Source organism: Drosophila miranda, chromosome 3 (genome assembly GCF_003369915.1).
Source record: "Drosophila miranda strain MSH22 chromosome 3, D.miranda_PacBio2.1, whole genome shotgun sequence".
Lineage (NCBI taxonomy): Eukaryota > Metazoa > Arthropoda > Insecta > Diptera > Drosophilidae > Drosophila > Drosophila miranda.
In genome coordinates, this window is record NC_046676.1 from 6,902,744 (window position 1) to 6,923,623 (window position 20,880).

Here is a 20,880-nt window from a genome sequence, read left to right on the forward strand (position 1 = left end):
AAACAAAAACTAAAATTAACTCGAATTTTTTAAATAATAGATAATAATAAAAATATAAATTTATCAGGCTTCCATCATTTTTAGTAAATCATAAATATGAAAAATGGGCCACTCTGTAATTAAAAAAAACAAGATATGATACGAGTACTGTAATAGATTATACCAGATTTTACCATAGAGTTCCATTTGAACCTCTTTTCTTAATGAATTGATTAAGACTGGACTCTCGATTTCATTCCTGGTCAAATCCCCCTGAATATTTATATGCAATTCAGCAAATTGCTTTTCCTGAGAAAAAGCCAGCCCAATTCCAAACGAAACGAAACGAAATGAAACGATTTAGTAGCCTTGCAACAATAGCAGTAGTTTCCACTTTAAACGTGTCAAAGATTTATTCCGTTGATGAAATTACAAAGTAATCAAAGCGTAATAATAGACTTAAACAAAACGCCCCATGCCGGGGCGGTAGGGAGTACAAAAATGCAATACAATATTCGTATATATATCTGGTATTTATGATACAAAGTTATGCAATAGAATTGCTTTAAGTACAAAACAAATGAATGGTTGGAATTTCTTGACTCATATTCCATAGTATTTGGCACAAAGAATATCTTAGAGTACATATGTACGTATATAACTAAGGAATTTTTTGGGTTTTTGGTTTTTTAGTTGCCAGCCGTATGGGAGGAAGGGTGGATGGTTGGTTGGTTGTTTGGGGTGGAGGGAGTGGCCTTAAGGAAATATTTACAATGAGAATTCAAAATGTCAAAGTTCGCATTTGCATTGAATAAAACATAAAACGAAAATCTAGGCATCCACAGAGACAGAGGAATGCACTTTAAGAGCATTTTTGCTTTAAGCTCACAAAAATACCAAAGTGTTGCTCCAGAAACAATTCGGAGAAAAAAAAAACGAAAACTAAACAAAAAATTGTATTTCTATTTATTCTGGCAATCCCCTCTCCCTCTCTCTCTCGCTGTGGCTCTCCTTGGATCTGCTTGCTTGAGTGGAAATATAAAAATTACTTGGTTTACATCCACAAGTCCACATCCGCGGAGGACCAAGAGTCCAGAGAGGGGCACCAAACGGGTCACGCAACTTCCTAGACAAAGTAATAACACTTGACGCACGTCTGAGTTTCCTGCTTCTGTCCGAAGGACGTGCCCGGGTCCGGGTACCTCCTCCTCAGGTGGTGAAAACTAGACGAAACTCTCCTGACGTGTTAAATTGAATTTGAGCAGCGACGACGACGACGACGACGACAACGACGCCTTCGTTCTGGCACTCGAAGCCGAATTGGAAGTAGAGTTTGCGCTGCAATTGGAGCTGGAACTGGTCTGTGCCTCGGGCGTCTGATGGCCACTGCTGAAGGTTCCTGTGGCCGTGGCTGAGGTTGAGGCTGTGGCTGGGGCTCCGCTGACCAACAGCAGCTGCTCCTGCTGATGGGCCTTGAGCAAATGTCGCGCCAATTGCGATATATCCCCTGCGTAGCTGCCATCCAACTGACCAGCAGAAGCGGCGGCAGCAGCAGCAGCAGCAGCAGCAGCAGGGGAGGTGAAGGCGGAAGCAGAGGATTTGGGCAGGGCCAGAGATTGACGCAGCAAATCGGGCAGATGCCACTGCTCCAGGAGCTCGGCGCCCAGGGTGGGCGAATCGTGGGCCAGACGCGTCAGAGTGTGCAGAATGGTCTTGATGCTGCGGCGCTGGGCATCGCATTCGGCACGTGATCCGTAGGTCTTGTAGAATTCCGTTTGGTAAACGGACGTGATGAAATTTATGATGGTGCCGTTGGCCAAGTGGCTGTGGCACTTCTTGTTCAGCGACATGTTGTGCAGCATCCCAACGATTTGCTCCTGTGTATAACGATATAAAAAGAAGACGAGAGAGATGTTGATGAGCAAAAAGTAAGCAACTCAAACAGCAAGAAAGTACGGGGCATGGACTGTGGGAATGGGGTGGAGATGGAGATGGAGATGGGGGCGGCGATGAAAAATCGTGACCAAGATTGGGGAAAGAAATCGCTTTGCAAATGCACAAATAAATTTTACGAGCCGACTGCCCTCCTCCAGGAAGCTTTCAATAAAATTGCTCAAAAATCAGCAAGGGCTGCAGCAAATCGAACTCCCACTCAGACTCCGACTCGGCCCACTTGTGGTCCCTCCTGACCCCTCCTCTCGAATGACAAATGGGAAATGGAAAATGTTTTGCTACTTACATAGAGGAACACACTAATGCCGCAACTCTGGTCCTCCAGCGTGGCTATCAGCCGGAAGATGGCCTCGTTGGACATGATGGAGTAGTGGGAGGTGACCTCCATGCGGCTCAGGTTGTTCAAGGCCGCAGCGCACAGGAGCAGGGTCTGGGCACAGCAGTCGGGTTGGAGCAGGTCCGCCAGTCCGGCCACGAGGGACTCGGCGCAGTCCCTTAACCCGGGCACCCGGTGCTCGGGTCCGTGCCAGGCGGCCGTGATTTGGGCCAGCAGAGAGACTGCTTCGCGGCGCTCGATGGCGCCGCGCTCCCCAGCGGCCTCCACCTGCAAGATATCGCGCAGGATCTCGATGCCGCCGCAGCCGCCAAGCTGGTTGATGGCCTGGGGCGCGCAGCAGAGAGTGGCCAATGCACGGAGGGCGAGGGCGCGCACGGAGCTCTGCCTGTGGTCCAGCACGATGACGAGCAGCGTGCGCACGGCCTCGTTCTGGACGAAGGCGTCCGAGAGCGAGGCGAAGCCGTCGTAGTCGATGCCCATCAGGGTGGCCACCATGTTGATGTTGGCCCGCAGCAGGAGGTCGCAGCGGCTCTGCTCGATGCTCAGCACCAGGACACGCACAAGCCGCTCAAAGATCAGGCGCAGCGTGATCAGGGTGTGCCGCTTCAGCAGCTGTACATCCTCCAGCAGCGACTCCAGGCTGATGTAGTGCTGCCGCTCCAGCGAATACCTCGCGTCCCGGCTCACCGTGCGGATCTGCTCGAGATGCTGCTCGTAGCGCCGTCGCTCCACCCGCGTCTCGTTGAAGAAGATGGCCCGCCGCTCCAGGGTGCCAACGAAGTCGTCGAGGTGGCCCAACAGCTGTCCAGCTCCGGTCAGAGCCTCGGGCAGGGTGGTGGCCTGCAGGCCACCTAGCACTCGCTCGCTGCGCTCGAAGTGCGCCTGCAGGGCCAGCGATTGCTGCTGCAGCTGACGGACCAGTTTTGAGACGGCACTGGTGGTGATGGTGAAGTTCTTGTACGCCTCCTGGGCGATGGACTTGTGCTGGAGGGTGCACATCACCTCCTGGTCCACGTTCCAGCGCTGACCGGCCATCCAGCTCTCCACTGGCGTGGTCTGAGCTCTGTGCCCCATCTTCGGTTGCTTGCTTCTGGTCTTGGGCGTGCTCGTGCTGGCCGTGAAGCGCACTGAGGAGTGCACGCGCAGGGGGGAGAGCAGGCCAGGGAGCAGAGTCTCCTCCGGGTCGCCGCTGCCACCAAAGGTAACTGTCTCATTGTTGTACGGCGGCGGGGCCTCGCCCAGATACACGGTCTCGTTGTTGTACGGCGGCAGCGGGTCCTTTACATCCTCGTCCTCGCTGGCCGAGAGCTCTTCCGGCTCGGGCTTGGGCTTCCGAGCCAACCGCCTGCGGCGCCGAATGGCCGGACGTGGCGGCGTGCTCGACTCGGTGGCTGTGTTTTTCTCCTCCTCTGCATCGTCGTCCAGCTTCAGGCTGTCCAATTGATCAAACAGGCGACTGCGGCTGGCCTCCAGCTCGGCGTCTGCCTCTGTGGTCGCCTTGGGCGTCCTCTGTCCACTAGTGAACGAAATGCGGCGCGTAACGCTGATCAACGGTGAGTAGAAGGAGGAGTTTCCCACCCTCCGGACCACAGTGGGCGGCGTGGCCACGGAATGGACGGAGCCGGGCGAAGCCGTGGGTGTTTGCTGTTCTTGTTGTGTTTCCTTTTGCAGTTGCTGCTGCAGCAGCAGCTGGTGGGACTCCTCATTGTCCGAGAATCCCGAATCCTGCGAATCCATTCGAATGAGAAAGATTCCATATAAGCATGGGGAATAATGGAGAAAGCATTGATATCGAAAGAAGTATCGCTAGAGGGCCGATAAATCGATTTTTATATACCTCGATCGATGCCTTTCGATAAAAATTTCCTTCGAATCACTCACCTGACTGCGCAGACTGCCGGGACTGTCCTGTTTGTGCCACGACGATGTCTTGGAGATGTTCTGCTCATCCTCCACCTCCTGGATGCAGGACAGGTTGCCCAGCAGGGACGAGGGCTGTCTGTTGCTATTGCTGGACTGCGAATAGAACCCGCCGCTGGTTAGAGACGAGAGCGATGGCAGCGAAGAGTGTTCCTGGCTGTCGGATCCCCACCAGACCTTGCTGTAGCTCCGCTGAAAGGACATGCCTGCCAAACGGGGAAGAGGGAAAAGAGAAGAGGAGAAATCAGTGATGTTCATCAATTAAATAAATTGGCCTCATTCATTTAATGGAATGGACTTAAATTCATTAAATTTAATGCAATCGCCGCCTCGATTCCTGCGTCGATTTCCAGACTTCACAACTCCAGGGGTCATTCGCCTCCTGCCACACGCAGACAGGACTCTCGCAGTGGGGCAGCGCGCAGGGGAGGGGGGGATGCACACACATGCCTGAGCATTGGCTTAATATCCGTTGCAAAAAAAAATTAAATTTCCGCCCCAAACGATACAAATCATTATTTTAATCAATGGAATGCTCTGCGACCCGAGCAACCCTGCTGCCGCACCGAACACTCGTAACATTTGCAATTTAAATGTATATTTAAGCAATGTTTAAGGCAAGAGCCAAGCCAAAAGTTGAGTCCACATTTTGGCCATCAAAATGACATTTGGCATATGGCCCAGGACGGTCTCCCCCCGCCGCCATCCATCCCTCTGTATATATTTTTGTGCAATAATTTCCAAATAATTGATGTGAATGCCCCAAATTGTGGGCATTTATGTAGATTTCGCAGAGCCCCTCCCTTTCCCTAAAATCTGTAGTGCGACACCTGGCGGCGGCTGGTCTCTGGGTAACAGTTGTAACGGTATATGTAAATGAAAATGATTTTTGGGCAGTACTGTACACACAAATATTCTGTTTGTAGGAAAGCGACTGGAATGTGCGCCTCGACTCCTCTCCTCTCCTCTCCTGCCCTCTCTCTCTCTCTCTATTATGCAAATTAAATAAACTAATTATCCTGGAAAACAATTTTCGTGTGACAACGCAGAAAGCAGAGTAGCGTCGAATTTCGAGTTCGGGATTCATTTGTTTATGCTGTTTTGTGCTGTCGTGGTTTTTGCACTTTGCAGCTTACATATTTATTAAAGTTTGTTTATGGCCATAATTACACAGTGCGGCGGGGTCGTCCGAGGCTCCTCCTCCGTGGAGTATTGAACTATTTGTGTTATGCATGAGTGGGCAAGTTGAATTTGCATGCCCCATGCCGCATGCCCCATGCCGCATGCCCCATGCCCCATGCCCTCTCCCACTGCCACCCCTTCCTCACTCTCTCTCTCTATTTTTCCTCATCTGATGGAATCGAGCAAATATTGACAAAGTGCTTGTTTCAAACAACAGGACGATACATTTTTTAAGCTCTTTACTTTTTACACTACCCCGACCTCGTCCCCCGTCGCCAGGGTGTGGTTACTGAATTCATTAAGCAATTAATTAAAATTATATTCAATTAGTACACAAAATGCATTGAAACTGCAAAAAAAAAAACAGCAGGCAATTATTTGCCGGCCAATTCGTTTCGTTTTGGTTGGTTTTAAATGAAATTTAAAAAATTTCTAACCCTTTTTTTCAATCATTTGTATAAAGAGAAGCTAGACGGAGTCTATAGACTATCAGATACCTTTTACTATATTTTCTCTTCTCCGAAATCTTTTATTTATGAAATTTTTCATAATTAAAGCATAAAACTGATGGTACACTCGTTTTGTGAAGAGAGAACACCGATGCATATCCCTGATTTTCCGCACATTGCGGAGTACGTGAACTAAAAGCCGCGTCCCTGGACAATGGGCTAATTAATGAAGAGCTCTCTCAGCCCCATACCATGGTCAGAGTCCTGTCTGGGATAAATCCCCTCTGCTCGCGGCCAATAAATACTCCACAATTGCCGCTGGCCAAAAGAGGCTTAACAATGCTGCAAGGCGATAAAAATTAACGATACTTAATACCAATATTGAAAACCATTAAGTGATTTATGTCCAGGGCCATTGTCGGACTCTGTCGGCGCTTTCAGAGCTGTCTCTATGCCGACGAGACGGCCCGGACACACGTTGCACGTTCAGTTATGTAAAATATATAGATTTATTCTCGTTAATTATGTATATACACATGAGCATCTCTTAGAATACGTAAACGCACTTTATAATACAGAAACACAAACAGACGCACACAAACATAGACAACAACTGAGTTTTGGCTACACTTTCCTGTTCCATTTCCTCCGTTTCCTTCGACCCCTTCCAATAATTTCCATTCTTGAAAATTAAACCCCACGCACAACAAAAAAAAAAGTCATTGAAAAGATAGAATGGAAAAACGAATTACAAAATTGTCGCAGAAAAATAGAATGAAAGAAAATACAATAATTATACATTTTAATGGGCAAAAACGGTACACATTTGTTGTTGCCTCTTCCCCTCCATCTGTCTGTCTGTGTGTGTGTGGGTGTGTGCGTGTGGGTTTTGGTGGTGGCGTTACACGTAGAGAGGGGGTGCGAAGGCAGCCAATTAGGAAGGGCGCCACATAAATTTTAATATCGAAAATACGTATTCGTTTTCGTTTAATCAAGATAAACGAGCGCCGAAACACACAATTTTTGCAACAAAGTCAAAAGAGTGGAAGGCACGCGAGCACATCGGTTGCACATACAGATACACACACACACAAGCAGCGGTAGCCTGGAACCCGTGCCCTGTTCGCCCTATAGAAGCCCCCCCGATTCTAGTGCGGCAAATCGTTGAGCACCAGCGTAGACGTGTAGCTGGGCGCCTGGATGAGGGCCGTCTTGGTGGTGGTGCTGGTGGTCATCGTGCCGACCTTGCCATTGGTGTCCGCATGCACTACCTGTCCGCCGGCGTTGGAGAGCTGCCGCTCCTCCACATAGCCCACCGTCGTAACCTGGACACTGGTCTTGGTGAGGCGGTGACTAGTGCGCTGCTGCTGCAACGGCGAGCGCGACCTGGAGACCGTGGACTCGTCGTCGCTATAGTCGCTGGTCATGGCGCTGCCGGTGCGCCCGGAGCTGTCGTACGAGTACTGGGTGTGGTAGTTGCTGCTCGGCTCTCCTCCACCGCCACCGCCACTGCCGCCAGAGACGCGTCCAAACTCCGGCTGGTGCTCCTCCCCGTGGTTATTGTTCGTCTGGCTGCGATTCTGCAGCGTTGTGCTGGAGGCGGCCGTGATGTCCTCCTCGGAGATGTCGTCGAAGGCTGGCGGGGGCGTGGACATGCCCGACATCATGGTGAGGACACCAGGCCGTCCCGATCCGCCGGCGGGCGTGCTTTGCGCCGGCGTGCGCGTCTGGGGGGTGCGCAGGAGCTGGGTGGCCGAGGTCTTGCGCTTGGAGGGGGAATGTTTCAGTGGAAACGTGGGCGTCTTCTTGAACACCTGCTTGGCCATGGCGTCCTGGAAGCGCTTGGCGTAGAAGGAGGGCCGGCACACGGACACCGTGTCCCCGTTGTAGAGGATGCTCTTGAAGGTGTGCTCCAGCTTCTTCTCCAGGCGGTATGACTGCAGAATGTCGATGATGCCGATGTACAGGATGAGCCGCTCGTCGTTCTCGGATCGGGCGGGAATGCCGCCGGCCGGCACGTCCTCGTCCTCCTCCAATGTCACGTCCATGTCGGCCGTGATCGACTCCATGGCCGTGGAATGGGCCACCAGGCGCTGGCGGTTCATGCTGCGCGTCCGATTGAGGGCCGCACCTGAGGTGCCCGGAATGGAGGCGTAGGAGGCCACTGCATGCAGCTGGTTCTGGTCCGCCTCGGGGGCGTCGTCGTCCAGGTGGACGTTAGAAGAGGCGGTCTGGGCGGCGCTCTCCTTTCGCTGCAGCTTGGCCCGTGCATTCCGAATGCGCTCCTCCCGCTTCTCCTTGGCTGCGATGTCCAGGTTGTGGATGCCCACCAGGAGCGAGTAGTCCATGATCTGGAAGCTCTCCAGGACCATGCAGTCGCGCTGGATGGTGCGCATCAGAGCATTGTACTTATCCGTCTCGAGGAAAATGCCGTTTGGGTGGTGCTCGGCAAAGTCAAGGTCCTTGAACGTGGGACTGGCCTTCTGGCGCTCCGCCTTGGAGGCTTTGCGCCGGAACGAGGAGCCCTTCAGGTCGTACTTGCAGTGCATCTTGATGTCCGACGGCAGCAGGTTGTTCATGGCCACCAGGCGCACGTTCTTCGAGTTGTAGTGGAAGCAGTAGAGTCCAAAGAACTTGGGCAGCAGCGTGCGCGGATTCTGGGAGAGATTCATGTAGTAGCCGGGCAGAAGCTTTTGCAGGAACTCGCACTCCTTCTTCTGCACCGTCTTGATGATGAACTCGTCGTCGTCCGTGAGGTAGAATATGGACCCGGAGGCTCCCGGGTTGGACAGCTCGACGAGCGGCGAGGCGCACATCGACATGAGGAAGTCGTCGGGCGCGATCCCAAACAGGTCCCGGAAGTAGCGGAAGGCTATCGGGGCGTACACCTTGAACCGGAAGTCGCTATAGTGGTGCGCCGGCGTGATCGAGGAGCCGTCGGGCGGGAACGAAATGGTCTCCATCTCCCAGAAGTCGTTCATCAGCAGGTCCCGCTTCGGCTTGCTGGCCAGGCTGCCCACCGTGTGCTGGATTCCCAGCTGGATGGAGCCCATGATCTGCTTCGACTGGATCTTCTTGTAGGTCACCTCCCCGCCCTCGGCCACGCGCCGGTGGCCGATCTTCTTCTTGTCCTGCTTCCCGCCCGTGGTCGACGGATTGCGCGACACGCTTGCGTCCAGCGTAGAACTGGCGCTCCGCAGCTTGTTCGCCGGCGTCTGGTTTCCCGCGATGCTCTGCAGCTCCTGCTGCAGCAGGGACGTCGACTCCAGGCCTCCGTGGGCCAAAGCCGCATCCCGGAACAGCTGTCTGGAGGTGCCGGGCAGCACATTTAACAGCAGTGGCGGCGGTGTCGATGTCGGCGTCGGCGTCCTTGGGCTGGCCTGCAGGTCATGGATGGAGTTCCCCAAACTGCTGGTCGCCAAGGCATGATTGGGGGTCAGCAAATGCTTCTGCTCTGCCTCTCCCTCTTCCAATTCCAGCTCCGCTTCTGCTTCGTATTCGGTTTCCATCTTGGGATCCGATTGTGACTCCTCAGGTTGCAGTTGCAGTTCCGGTTTCAGATTCTCTTCGCCTATCGGCAGGAGTTCGAGCTCCACACGGGTATCCATTGTTCTGTCTCTCTTTATCGTCTCTCTCTTTCTGCATTGCGATTTGATGGTTTGGGGGAGAGAAGCGGGGGAAGAAAAGAAGAAAAAGAAAAACGGATGTTGCAGTGCTTCTCAAACTGTACAAAAAGCAACAGCGCCTTCAATCGCAGCTCTCTCTGTATCTTTCTGTATGATTGAGTGTATGCATGACTGGGAGTGAGTGAATGAAAGTGAGTGATTAAGCCAAGCCAACAATAGTCACGTTCGCCCACATTGAACGTTGTTTTGTATAGTTCTGTGCTGTGCTCTCCCTCCTACTCCCACTCGCACTCCCACTCCCACTCGTTCGTGGAAGTGCAGGCACTTCCAGACGTTCAAGAATTTTTAGCTTATCTTTTGTTTACGCAATGAGCAACAAAAGCAACAGAAACAACAAGGCAAACATTTTCTTTTATCTTTAATTATAAGCAATTAGCACACAAGGCTGCTAAAACTGTATAGAGTCTCTGCAAAACTGTTCAATACTGGAAATGCATTCCCATCACGGGGTCTTAATTTTTGCGGCCATTGCCAAAACAATAAAACCGATATGCAACTCATAATTTAGACTGTTTGCACATGGGAATTCCGCACACACCGCCCGGCAGACACGTACTAACACGTACAGGCATGGCATGCACACACACTCGGTCGAATAAACAAATCAATGGCAAACGTTTTCTAAAAACACAAACAATTAAGGCAAAAATAAATCCAAATATTGTTTATTATAGAAAAGTCATTATATTTTCAGTTTGTTTCGGAAAAGTGGAAAATGAAACCAAAATATGGCTAGGCAGGGGCTCGTGTGCGTTTATTTTTGGTAAATTGTCGCCAACACGGATACAACAGCACCTCCTATATATTTCTTTGCTTTTCATCTTTTTTTGTTCAATAACAACGGAAAGTTTTCCCCTCTAAATTTATTTAGTGAATGAATTAAAAATACATGTCTATATCCTTAGCTATATCTGTATCTGCATGTGTATGCGTACATATGGATATACATACATATATCTTTTGCCAAAGCCAGATAAGCCGTAAAATTATTAATACCACCGCTGATTGTAGAATTAATAATCGAAAAAAAAGCGAAAAACAGTTGCTGTAAACCCGACTGTAACTGAGACTCATCTGTTAACCTTAACAGAGCCTTGAAAAAGCTGTTAGATTTTTGTTGTTGTTTCTGTTGCTTTTTCTCTGATGTTTTTGCTGTTTCGCCTTGGGTCATAGTTTCTTTTGTTTAAGAGCTTGCAATTAAAGCGCTTTGCTGTTTCCATTTCTTGCTTTTTTCATAAATTAATTATCGTACTTACACAGCAACTGCCCGAGGAAGGGGAAGGGGGTGTGTTGGCAAAGGTCAGACGAAATCCAGCAGTAAATTCAATTTTAGGCAATGTCTCTCTCTCTCGCTCTCTCTTTTCCTTCCGCTCGCTCTCTTTGTGTATCTGCTGACGATCAAGGCGCGTTCTGTTCTCCTCCTTCTCTTGTGTGTTTTGTTGTTGGGGTGGTGGTTCTTCCTTTCCCTCTTGTAGTTGTCTTTCTTGTTGATGTTCCCTTTTCCAGCCGACGTTCACAGACTGCTTTCATTATTTTTACAGCAATCTCAACGAGTTCTCTGTGCGTATGTGTGTGGAGATGAGACTTCTGATGACGTCACGTGCGGCAATCGACAAATTCCTGTTCAGAGCCGAAGCGGCCAGCGCATTTTGGCGTTTTCCACACATACACACACCCGCACCACAAACACACACGAACGGACACTTCCACAATCGCCAAAAAAAACCACGAAAATGGCCAAACACAACGAAAATCAATCAAAAACAAATCTTCACAAATTTCACTGGATCGATCACGATAACGAACTTAGCCCACCTAAGCCCCCTCTATTTAAACAGTTCAGTGGAAGTAGTTACTCGAGGTAAATGGCGGAAAAACTTAACGATTGTAAATTTTTCTTGTAGGTATATGACATCTTTCCTCTGAACTTAAACAAAAACCACGATATCTTTCACCTGAACTGCGTTAAAATGACTCAGAAAAACCACTTGGTCGACAATGGGTTAATCTCTCTAAGTCTTTCGCGCAGTGAGGGACAGTGTGACCGCGCTGTCTGCCCCTTAGAAATATACCGTCTCGTTTTTAAAATAAACCGTAAATATACCGATGAAAATCAGAAGACTCAATTTTGATATTATTAGTGTTATCAGCTAACTGCACTAAACATATAATTTGATCCAATTGATGAATCAATTTTCTACAAGAAAGTGGAACTAGAACTAGTCGTTCGCGCATTGTGAGTCAACAGCGGCTGTCAGAGCAGTGCAGCTCGATAGGTAACAGTAGAGCAGGCAGTGTTGTTAAGCGGCAAACAAGTAGCGCCCTCTAGCATTACACATCAGAACATGTCGAATGTATTGTAAAAAGACACTGGGACAAAGGTAATTTAATTTTGACAAATTATTGCTCTACGACCAAACGAAACGCGAAAATCTAATTAGAGCCACCTCCTAGCCAGCGGCGGAATAATCCAATTAGATTAGAGCCACCACAAAACTGAAGCCCGCCAAGGAACTGACCCTCCGACTGCTCCACGCCGAGTTCTGTACGCTTTTTGGATTTCTGGATTGGACGCTGGACGCCTCATTAGCACGCCCCGTCCCTGATTAAAAACCGCCCCTTAATCGATATTTATGGCCACCAGCCATGAGTAATTCAAATAGACGACGCTCATTAGAGGCCAAGGCGAGGAGCCAATGGCATTAAAATTGTTTAGCCGGCAATCCGGTTCCAGGGAAAACGCTCATTACAACACGACTCCCAAATTGATTTTAATTAGACGTGTGTTTAATAGTGTAAAAATTGATGTACATTAAGAGCTTAACAGATCGAAGGTGCAGATTATTTCATTTTAAATTCCGTGCCCAAAAATCCACCAATGTGATTGCTTTTCATTAATTAAGAACAAAGAGGCAAACAGAATTCATATGCAAATACATACCAAATGAAGATGTTAGCGAACAAGTTTTAGGCTAGGCGAATTTTAATATTATGATTATGAGAGGGAGAGGGAGAAGGGGGATGGCTCATATCTATGCAATGTACAGAACAGCACAATGACAGAGACAACAACAGCAGGGACAGCAGACAATCACAATTAACGGAACTTTTCCCCACATGTGATATCTATTCAAATGTCCCCCCACAAAAGCGAAGTTAATTCCCCGATACGAAAAGAGGAATAACTCAGAAATCAACAAAGAATGTCCATCAAGAGGCCGACACGTTGGATACCCTAACCAGATTGATAGTTTTTCTGGATGCCATATTACGAGTCATAATTATGGTCAAACCAAAACTTGCAATGCGAAAGTCTGATAAAAGTAGTATTAGCCGACAAAAGAGTATACAAGAGGAAAGCAGAGTGGAGAGAAAATCGAATGGAATAATAAACTTAAGCTCTGCCTCGTTGAAAATGTTGTAATCCCTTTCAATAGACCCCTCGTTGAAATATATTCGAAATTGTATCGTAAAAACTGCATTCAGCGAACGGATAAAGTAAACTGCAATTGTTAATAAGAATAATTACGTTTATATGCATATGCATACGAGTATATGAGGGGGAGGATGATTGAATTGCACACTTGTCTGAAGAGGCACTTGTTGGGAATGATGGGGAAGAAGACCTGTCCTTATTTATGACCACGCGCTTAATTAACCGAAATTTAAAGCCAAACCAGATCGAAATTGAATGGAAAACCGAAGCCAAAGTGTTCATTGATTAATCCGCCATTGGCCTATAATCATTTTAATAGTTTTGACATTTAAATGACAAATTAAAATGGAATAAATGCAAAATAGGCGTAATAAATTTTAATTGCCGTACCACCCCCAATGCCCGCAGATCAACCCCTTCGCGGTGGCAGCTGTTGCATTGATTATAGTAAAATTATTATTTATTTATTCGTGCATTTTCGTTTTGTTTTTGTTATTGTTATTGCATAATTAATTGTTGTCGTTCGAGTGGCAGACAATTAAATAATAAATCAGATTTTAAACATTCGTTTAATTATGTAAAAATAGCAGTAGCCGTGGGGTGGGGATGAGTCACAAATGTGCACAAAAGAATCAGCGAAAAAAAATGGACAATTATAGGGGCTACACTAACCATAAAACAATTGACAAATGCCTGTTAAATATAACTCTGCCTTTGTTGCACAATCGAGAGGCGAGAACAAAGCTCGGATTGCAATTGCAACAAAATCACTCAATCCAAGCCCACCACAACACAACACAACACTCACCCCTCTTCTCAGCCGCCTCCCCACAGTCCACCTGAAAGGTCGCCCCCCGCTTACGGCGGTAGCGGCGGCATTTCGGCCTGACATTTCATTTCATTTCATTGCTTTTCAATGGAAAATCAATAAAGTAAGCTAAATTAAACATTAATCCCATTCAATTAGACAATCATCATTGCTTTGGCATTTCCCCATCTAACGGTAGCAAAAGCACAAATGCTGTCGACGACACCAATTGTCATTGATATCGATCTGAGTGGAGAGTGGATGAAGTGGATGAAGTGGATGGTCGTCAACAGGTGACTGACTTTAGACTGGTTTATAGCTGGAACCTCTCTGCGAGAGGGGCGTGTAGTCAGGCCTTAATAACACCACGGCCTGTGCTTGTGCCTGCTGAATGGAGCAATGCGTGCCCTGGGGCCACTCTAATGTCCAGTATTTAACACTCTAATGGAGCCATCGGCGGCCGCTCAATTGAAACCGCGAAACGGTCGCAAAGTGGTCTCTAATCGAATGCCCGCCTGGTCAGTAAACTGAATTAGATTTAATCTAAAGTTGTGAGATTGGATTCGAATAGATAGATAGATGATTCGTAATTAATATACCTACTAAATGGGTCACTCCTGCTCTGATGTTGCCTGGGAAATGTCTTTGCTGTGAGTCTGACTTACAGCTGCCCCATATCTTTCAAACCCAACGATATCCACACATATCCGATACCGTTCCCTTACATAACCCAATTAAACTTATCTAAAGCCTTTGCTTACTCACTTCACAGCCGCCCCCCATACACGACCGGAGATCGGTCACCTTCTACACCCCCTCTCCCCACCAATGACTATATCCAGAAACTGTATCCACTACGGGTATCCCACACCCCACAAAGCTCATTCATGACTCATCTGGGGATCTACGTTATGAAGAACATTCCGCGACACAACAAAAACAACGCCAAGATATAATGTGGCGGCTTGTTGGCGACGCTTGGACGCTCCTGAGTCATAAACTAATCCCAGCTCTGATCCGAAAGAACTCCTCTCAAATCTCACAGCAGTGGACAGTGTACAGGAGTCGCACTTAAGCTGTAATCACATTTAACAAACCCATCCTCAAGGCCACCCCAGAGAGCTTTCACTGTAGTTATTAAGGTTATGATGGGGCGTTGATGTATTTAATTACAAGGGGCGTATGCGAAATTGTATTTAATATACATATGAGTTTATTGATAAGCGCCGATTGGGGTCACTGTGGGGATGGCCATAAACAGTTGTAGATGTTTATGCATGTGTTTTTCTCTGTTTCCGCACATTCCTTATTCGGTTTAATGGCGGTACGACTTACCGTTTTCTTGTTATATTTTGATATTCGATAAACAATGTCGGTAATCCCCCGTTAACTCCTGCTCCGTTGTTGTCGTCCGTATGCGGGATAGATAGTAAATTTTATATTTCAAGCACGTGTCATTTGATTAGTTTTGGTCACCAAAACACTCGCGTCGATAAGGGGAGGCGGAGTATGTCAGGTGGGGGTTGTCGGTGTCACCGTCACCCACAAGAAGCTTAAATAGTTATACACTGCACAAACGGTAAAAAAAATAACTTAAACACGAAAACGCGAACGAAAAAGAGAAGAAACGGACAATTCACGACGATCTCCCAGACGATCTGCGTTGTTTGAGTGTTCAGAGTCGAATGCGGCGTCTCGAATTCGAATACGGGCGGCTTCGCGCACTCGCAGTCGACATTACCTGGGTGCAGGGTATATTGGGAAAAGGTAAGGCAGTCCAGTCTGTTTCATCCCTATAAAGATTGCCGGTATTCTCAAGCTATTGCAATAATACTATCTGCCTAATTATTAGAACATGTACAGCAAGTATACCTAACGTTTAAATTGTTTTAATTCAAAGTATGGCATGATATTCCCAAAAAGCGATCGATCACTCCATAGAGCGTTCATACGAGTCTCAAAAATTGGGACCCCACCTTCTGTAAATACACTTTGGGGTGCACTCACACTATCAGCAGCTGCTGCTCTCTCACTCTCTCTCACCCCTGCTAGCTCTTGTTGTTTGTTTAATCATAACGCATACGTATGTACATACGTTTCGCATAATGCAGCGCATTGTTCGCTTTGTCGCCCCGCCGCTCCCGCTGCTGTTTCTTCGTGTTGTTGTTGCAGTAGTTGGTGGTGGATTTCTTTTTGTTTCTGTTTCGGTTTCTTATCACTCTCTCGCTCTTGCTGCCGCTCCCTCGCGACATACTCTCTGAATTTTAACACAGCTGTTTGTAACCGGTAGCATTTCGGAGGTGAGATCTCTCTCGCACTCTCTCACTCTGTCTTTGATTTCGATCTGTCTATCTCTGTTCTAGGCATGCGCAGCTGTCTGAGATTTGTTTCCTTGATTATCTCTTCTTTCTGTTCAGATTGAATGCAAATTTTTAGGGCTAGAGGACCCAGCTTCGAGAGGGTTGTTCTTGGGAGCCGTCCCACCCCCTTTCGTTGCAACATGGACAAATTGCGCAAGCAGAGCGGCTCCGATTGTCCATTTTGGACGCTGATAAGATTACCACGAATCGCCCAAGGGCCAGGTAAAAGTGTTGTAAGTATTAGGGCGACTCATTCCTGATTGATCTGAATCGATAAAACTAATATATGGCCCAGGGCTTTCGTAACACTCATTTTTTACACCCGCCTCCCCCTCACGAAACAGTTATCGACATCAATTAGGCAATTGAACAATTGGTGCAAATGTTTTTGGAGAAAAGTGGAAGATCGCCCACCTCTGGACACAATGAAGAGCAGCCCACGTTTTCCAATACTCTAGAAGCGGGTACTACATAAAACTTTTTTGAGGGGTTTGCCAGGCAGAAATTAAAATATTTTTGAAAATGTAGAGATTGTTTTTGTGATCTGTATACCTTACTTTTGAATCATGTCGTATACCATTAATATCGTTATGTAAGGGTATCTCCAGCTTCGCCCCAGTCTTCTTGTCTCATCTTCTGTGTTACACATTGCTTTTAAAAATTTCAAGCAATTTTCAAATGACGAAATTAGTGAAAACAGTTGGGATGTGCCAGAGCGTGTGTCGTGTAGGGCAACTGTAAACAAATTAGACCCAAAAACAACTAAAGAGAAGGCGGAAGAGCTACAGAAAGAGAAGAAGAAACGCTACAAAAAAGTTCAGAGTGCACACGAAAGGAATTTACCCCCATTCCTTGTCAACGTAATTTGTCAGTTCAAAGACCCCACCGACACGAGGACTAGTCCTGGCCGGGCTGCACGGAATCCTACGTGTAAGATGTTTACATGTTTGTCCTGTGCCGGCGCTGCATTGACAAATGTGCCGAGTGTGCGGACGTGCGCCCAAAAATACGAGTACTCGTCCTTGGACCATATCCTAGCAGCAGATCCCGAGTCGAGTGCAAGTAACGAGAAATGTAATCAATGTATTTTTGTCACGTTAACCAAATCCACGGGTCTCGGGGCAGCACGAGCAGCTGATGCAGCTGCCTCGCAAACAGTTCCACTTCCTTCGCCAGGACACAGAAAACATAAATTCTGTTTGTCTGTCTCCCGTTCTGTAAATTTGCACGGCTACAACAGCAACTACAACTGGAGCTACAGCTGAAGGAGAAGAATGAGTCGAAATCCCAGACGGCACAAAGGATTGTTAGAGGCGCACGGAGAAATGTCACTTCGTTTGGCAGCAATTATCCCCGGAGCCCGAACGAGTGGAATGAGCAGTGACTGGGACTCGAACCGATTTCTATGCGGCAGCTGCCAGGCCTTGGCGCGAGCTATTCTGCGATTGCAGCACAGTGCTCACTCGCTAACTGCAGACAGATGCTAGCTGTGATTGGATTGGTAAAAGAGGTTTTTTGTCGGCTGAAAGTACATTTTTTTGAGCAATGCTTCGTAAGCTGTGATTCCACAAGCCCCTTTCATTCACATAGCGACGGCCCACTGTACTCATTGCCGTGTGCGAGTTACCGTTCAATTGCTCAATCGCATGCCAGCTCTTTCTAGCGCTCTCCCTCCATCTCTCTTTGGCAGTGATGTGTGCCTTATGCCACGACTTCCTCCTCGCATTCACCCCCCTAAACAACAACAGTCGAAGAAAACTTAAGTGCATTTGTGCCCCTGTGTGTCGCGTCGTCTGCCAGCTGTCTGCACCCCCCGGTGGCTCCGTCTCTGTCCCGCTCTCACCCTCATACGTAATTAAGTCGGGCATTATCGCCGGAGCAAACATTTTCGATATGCAGCGTTGGTAAAATTTATGGGCAAATGCATTTGTTGGCTATTTATAGACCGCACTAATAGTGGGACGCAGAGTTCATAACCTAGCCCATGCATAACTCGCTTTTCCCATAACGGAATGCTATCAAACTTGCACAATGGATAGATTACGATATAGTGAGCAGGCACTTTACGTTTCGGTGTGTTGTGTTGACAAAACGGGCATGTTTGGGTTCTTTAAGTATTAAAATCGAAACGAAATATGTACTGGCTGGTATTGATGAGTAATACGAGCAAATAAGAAGAACATTTAACTATTGAGATATGGGGACTGACCCTACCCATATGTAACTTGCCGGCGGCTTTACATGTAAATTGTCACCAAATCAGCGAAACTGCTAGGTAATATCGCCATTAAAACTCTATTGGTGGAAGATATATTTGAAGATTTATTTTATCGAAAAAGAGTAAGCAAAGCTGATTGGACTTTCGGCCACATATTTGCAGCATGAATTCAAAGAGCTCTTTAAAGACTGTATCTCCCTGACATGAGTCACCCGCTTATTTGCAAGCTCTGAGTGTGCCAGCAGGGGAGAAAGAGAGATCGCACCGTGATTAACTGTCTCTCTGACAGCGCCGATTCACCTTTCGATTTGCCGAGCTGGCTGAAAAACCTAAGAGAGAGAATAAATGTGAAACAGACATTCGAATCGAAGCGGAAATTCGACTCCTGGCAGGCGCCTCGAATTGCATTTTGCGCTTCCTCAGCTTTTTCTAGCTGCTAGCTGCTCCTCTCCTTATCGCAATCGGCGTCGCTGTCGCTGTCGGCGTCGCGACTGTGTCATCAGAAAGCGATATAAAGAGCATGCCAAAGCAGTAAAGAAAATAATTTAACGACACCCAATGAAATCACAAAAACAGCAAGAAGGAACGGTATCTCAGGGGGCCGAAGATTTGATACCCTGTGGAATCAATGGTAGCTAAATGATAGAGGTATGTATCTGTTAGAGTAGAGCAACTTTTCAGCGTTACCTTTGCGTTACCAAACCAATCATGCCCTACGCAAGGGCATAGTCACAGTAGTAGCAGCAGCACAAGAAAGATAGCAAAACGACAGTGACGCCGGCAGAAGCAGAGGCAGAGGCAGTGTCAGCGGCAGAGCAACAAGTAAAGTTAGATGTTTACCTTGAGTCTGTTGTCCGGGCAGCGGAACCAGCGGCTGGCTGCTCTAAAGTTTCTGTAGCTGCGCTGCGCTCTCTTATCAGCGGAGAGTGCATTGACATTGTTGCTGTCGCAGAGAGCTTTTGGAAGTGCAAGAAGCCAGGGCAGTGCTGCTTGAGCTTGCTCTGCATTAGCTAATGCAAAACTGGGCAAAAAGAGAGGGAGAGCAAAGAGATGAGACAAGACAAGACAAGAGATGAAGGATGTGTCAGTATGTGCTCTGTGTCTCATTCCATTTAATCAAGCTCTTGCCCGCCCGTTGTACTCCTTCGTGCCATCTTCATTTGGTAAGGTCTTCTTTGCTGGTATCTATCTGCCTTTGCACATCTTTTTTTCTGGCTCTCCATCATGCCGTCTCCCTTTAACCAGCCTTGACCAGCTCTCTTTCTGTCTTTCTCTCCTTTTCAAGTGGGCTGGGCCTGGGCTGCTGCTTATTAAGTCATAGCCAAAGCTGAAGGCAAAGTTCAGAGGCACTTGGCGCCCACATAATGCAGCGCGTTTATGTTTGTCTCAAGGGTATGGATGCAAGCGGCCACCACCCCGCAGCTTTTGTTCTGTGCATTGTCATAATTTACTATTTTAGTAGCTTGCGCACACACACATGCGGAAAGAGTGGGGATAGAGGGAAAGAGAGACAGCCACTCGAGCCCCATTGTTGACTTTTGTTTTAACGCCTTGCATACACACACGCGCACACATGCTCAACCACACGTCCCCACCACTACACGCTTCACTTGACGCACATTGTTGTTTAAACTTGCGCTTGGGAAAAATCATACAATTTATAAGTGTTGAACAACGACAACAATAACAACAGTAATGCTAGCCTATCTGCAAAGCGGCAAGAACAACAACAAAAATGGCATTAACAACAATGAGGCAATGGCGCCTGCTTTATATTAACAAGCCAAAAAGAAAAGCGTGGAAAATAGAGTGAGACAGAGAGAGAAACAGAATGAGAGAGAGAGATGGTGAGGAGATAGCGGGGGAAAGTCAAAAGAAGAAAATAAAACTGTTGACAATGCCGCAAAACAAGCGAAAAAAACATTGCATAAACTTGGGAGTCCGCCCGCACGCAATGGGTGGAAGAGAGATGCAGAGAGACTGGGAGCAAGGAGAAAAATGTGTTTTGGAGTGTGGATTGTGGGTGTGGAATGAGGAGGATTTATGCTGTGGGGTATAATGCGACGACAGCTCGCGGAGTAGCGCTTTAAAGAAGGCCGTGCCGCCAAAAAGGAGAACAGAACTCTTTTCAAGGAGGGCGCCCAAGGAGGGGTAAAGATCGGGGAGGGCGCAATAACATATGTTTTGGAGGCATCGTGGATTATGTAACAACTCGCTGCATTTGAACAATGTTTCTTTCAGCCACCGCACCGACACACCCCACTCCCCCATTGTTGTCGCTTCTGCTGTTAAAGAAAAGAGACAGCTAAAAGAGGGAGGGGGTTAGAGGGTGGGGTGTGGTGTGGTGTGGTGTGGTGTGCTGCTGCATGTGGCAAAGCCAAAATATTTGAACAATTTGCGCTGCTGCAGATTTCTTTGGTAGCCACAAAAGCGAAGCCAACAGCCTTTCCTTGCCTCTCCCTTTGTCGCATCCTTTGCTATTGCATTCCCTCTCTCTCCGTTTCTAACTCCCCCTTTCTCACCCTGTGTGGCATGGAGACTGCACTCGTTTA

At 47.7% G+C, this 20,880-nt stretch overlaps 2 protein-coding genes across 3 annotated transcripts; both read right to left on the reverse strand.

Moving 5' to 3' along the window:
- Positions 1-338: 338 nt before the first annotated feature.
- On the reverse strand, positions 339-15,170 carry LOC117187881. The gene is made up of 4 exons (XM_033390780.1): positions 15,086-15,170; positions 4,151-4,395; positions 2,219-3,994; positions 339-1,856 (listed from the first exon to the last, which is right to left on the reverse strand). Exons 2-4 carry the CDS (start codon positions 4,391-4,393, stop codon positions 1,203-1,205), a joined length of 2,673 nt encoding a protein of 890 aa, XP_033246671.1. The 5' UTR covers positions 4,394-4,395; positions 15,086-15,170; the 3' UTR covers positions 339-1,202.
- Positions 6,311-15,168, reverse strand: LOC117187882 (phosphatidylinositol 4-phosphate 5-kinase type-1 alpha-like). Of its 2 annotated transcripts, none has more exons than XM_033390782.1 (2): positions 15,086-15,168; positions 6,311-9,459 (listed from the first exon to the last, which is right to left on the reverse strand). In XM_033390782.1, exon 2 carries the CDS (start codon positions 9,426-9,428, stop codon positions 6,969-6,971), a length of 2,460 nt encoding a protein of 819 aa, XP_033246673.1. In that variant the 5' UTR covers positions 9,429-9,459; positions 15,086-15,168; the 3' UTR covers positions 6,311-6,968. The 2 variants fall into 2 exon arrangements, with proteins under 2 accessions (XP_033246673.1, XP_033246672.1); XM_033390781.1 differs by lacking the exon at positions 15,086-15,168 and adding an exon at positions 10,763-11,524.
- Positions 15,171-20,880: the final 5,710 nt, after the last annotated feature.

Excerpts from the sequence above, each read along its gene's own strand:
- LOC117187882 (XM_033390782.1), bottom strand. The coding sequence starts at position 9,428 with ATGGATACCCGTGTGGAGCTCGAACTCCTGCCGATAGGCGAAGAGAAT.
- LOC117187881 (XM_033390780.1), bottom strand. The coding sequence starts at position 4,393 with ATGTCCTTTCAGCGGAGCTACAGCAAGGTCTGGTGGGGATCCGACAGC. Across the intron at positions 3,995-4,150 it reads CCGGCAGTCTGCGCAGTCAG|GATTCGGGATTCTCGGACAA; the intron begins GTGAGTGATTCG and ends ATGGATTCGCAG. Across the intron at positions 1,857-2,218 it reads GCATTAGTGTGTTCCTCTAT|GAGCAAATCGTTGGGATGCT; the intron begins GTAAGTAGCAAA and ends CGTTATACACAG.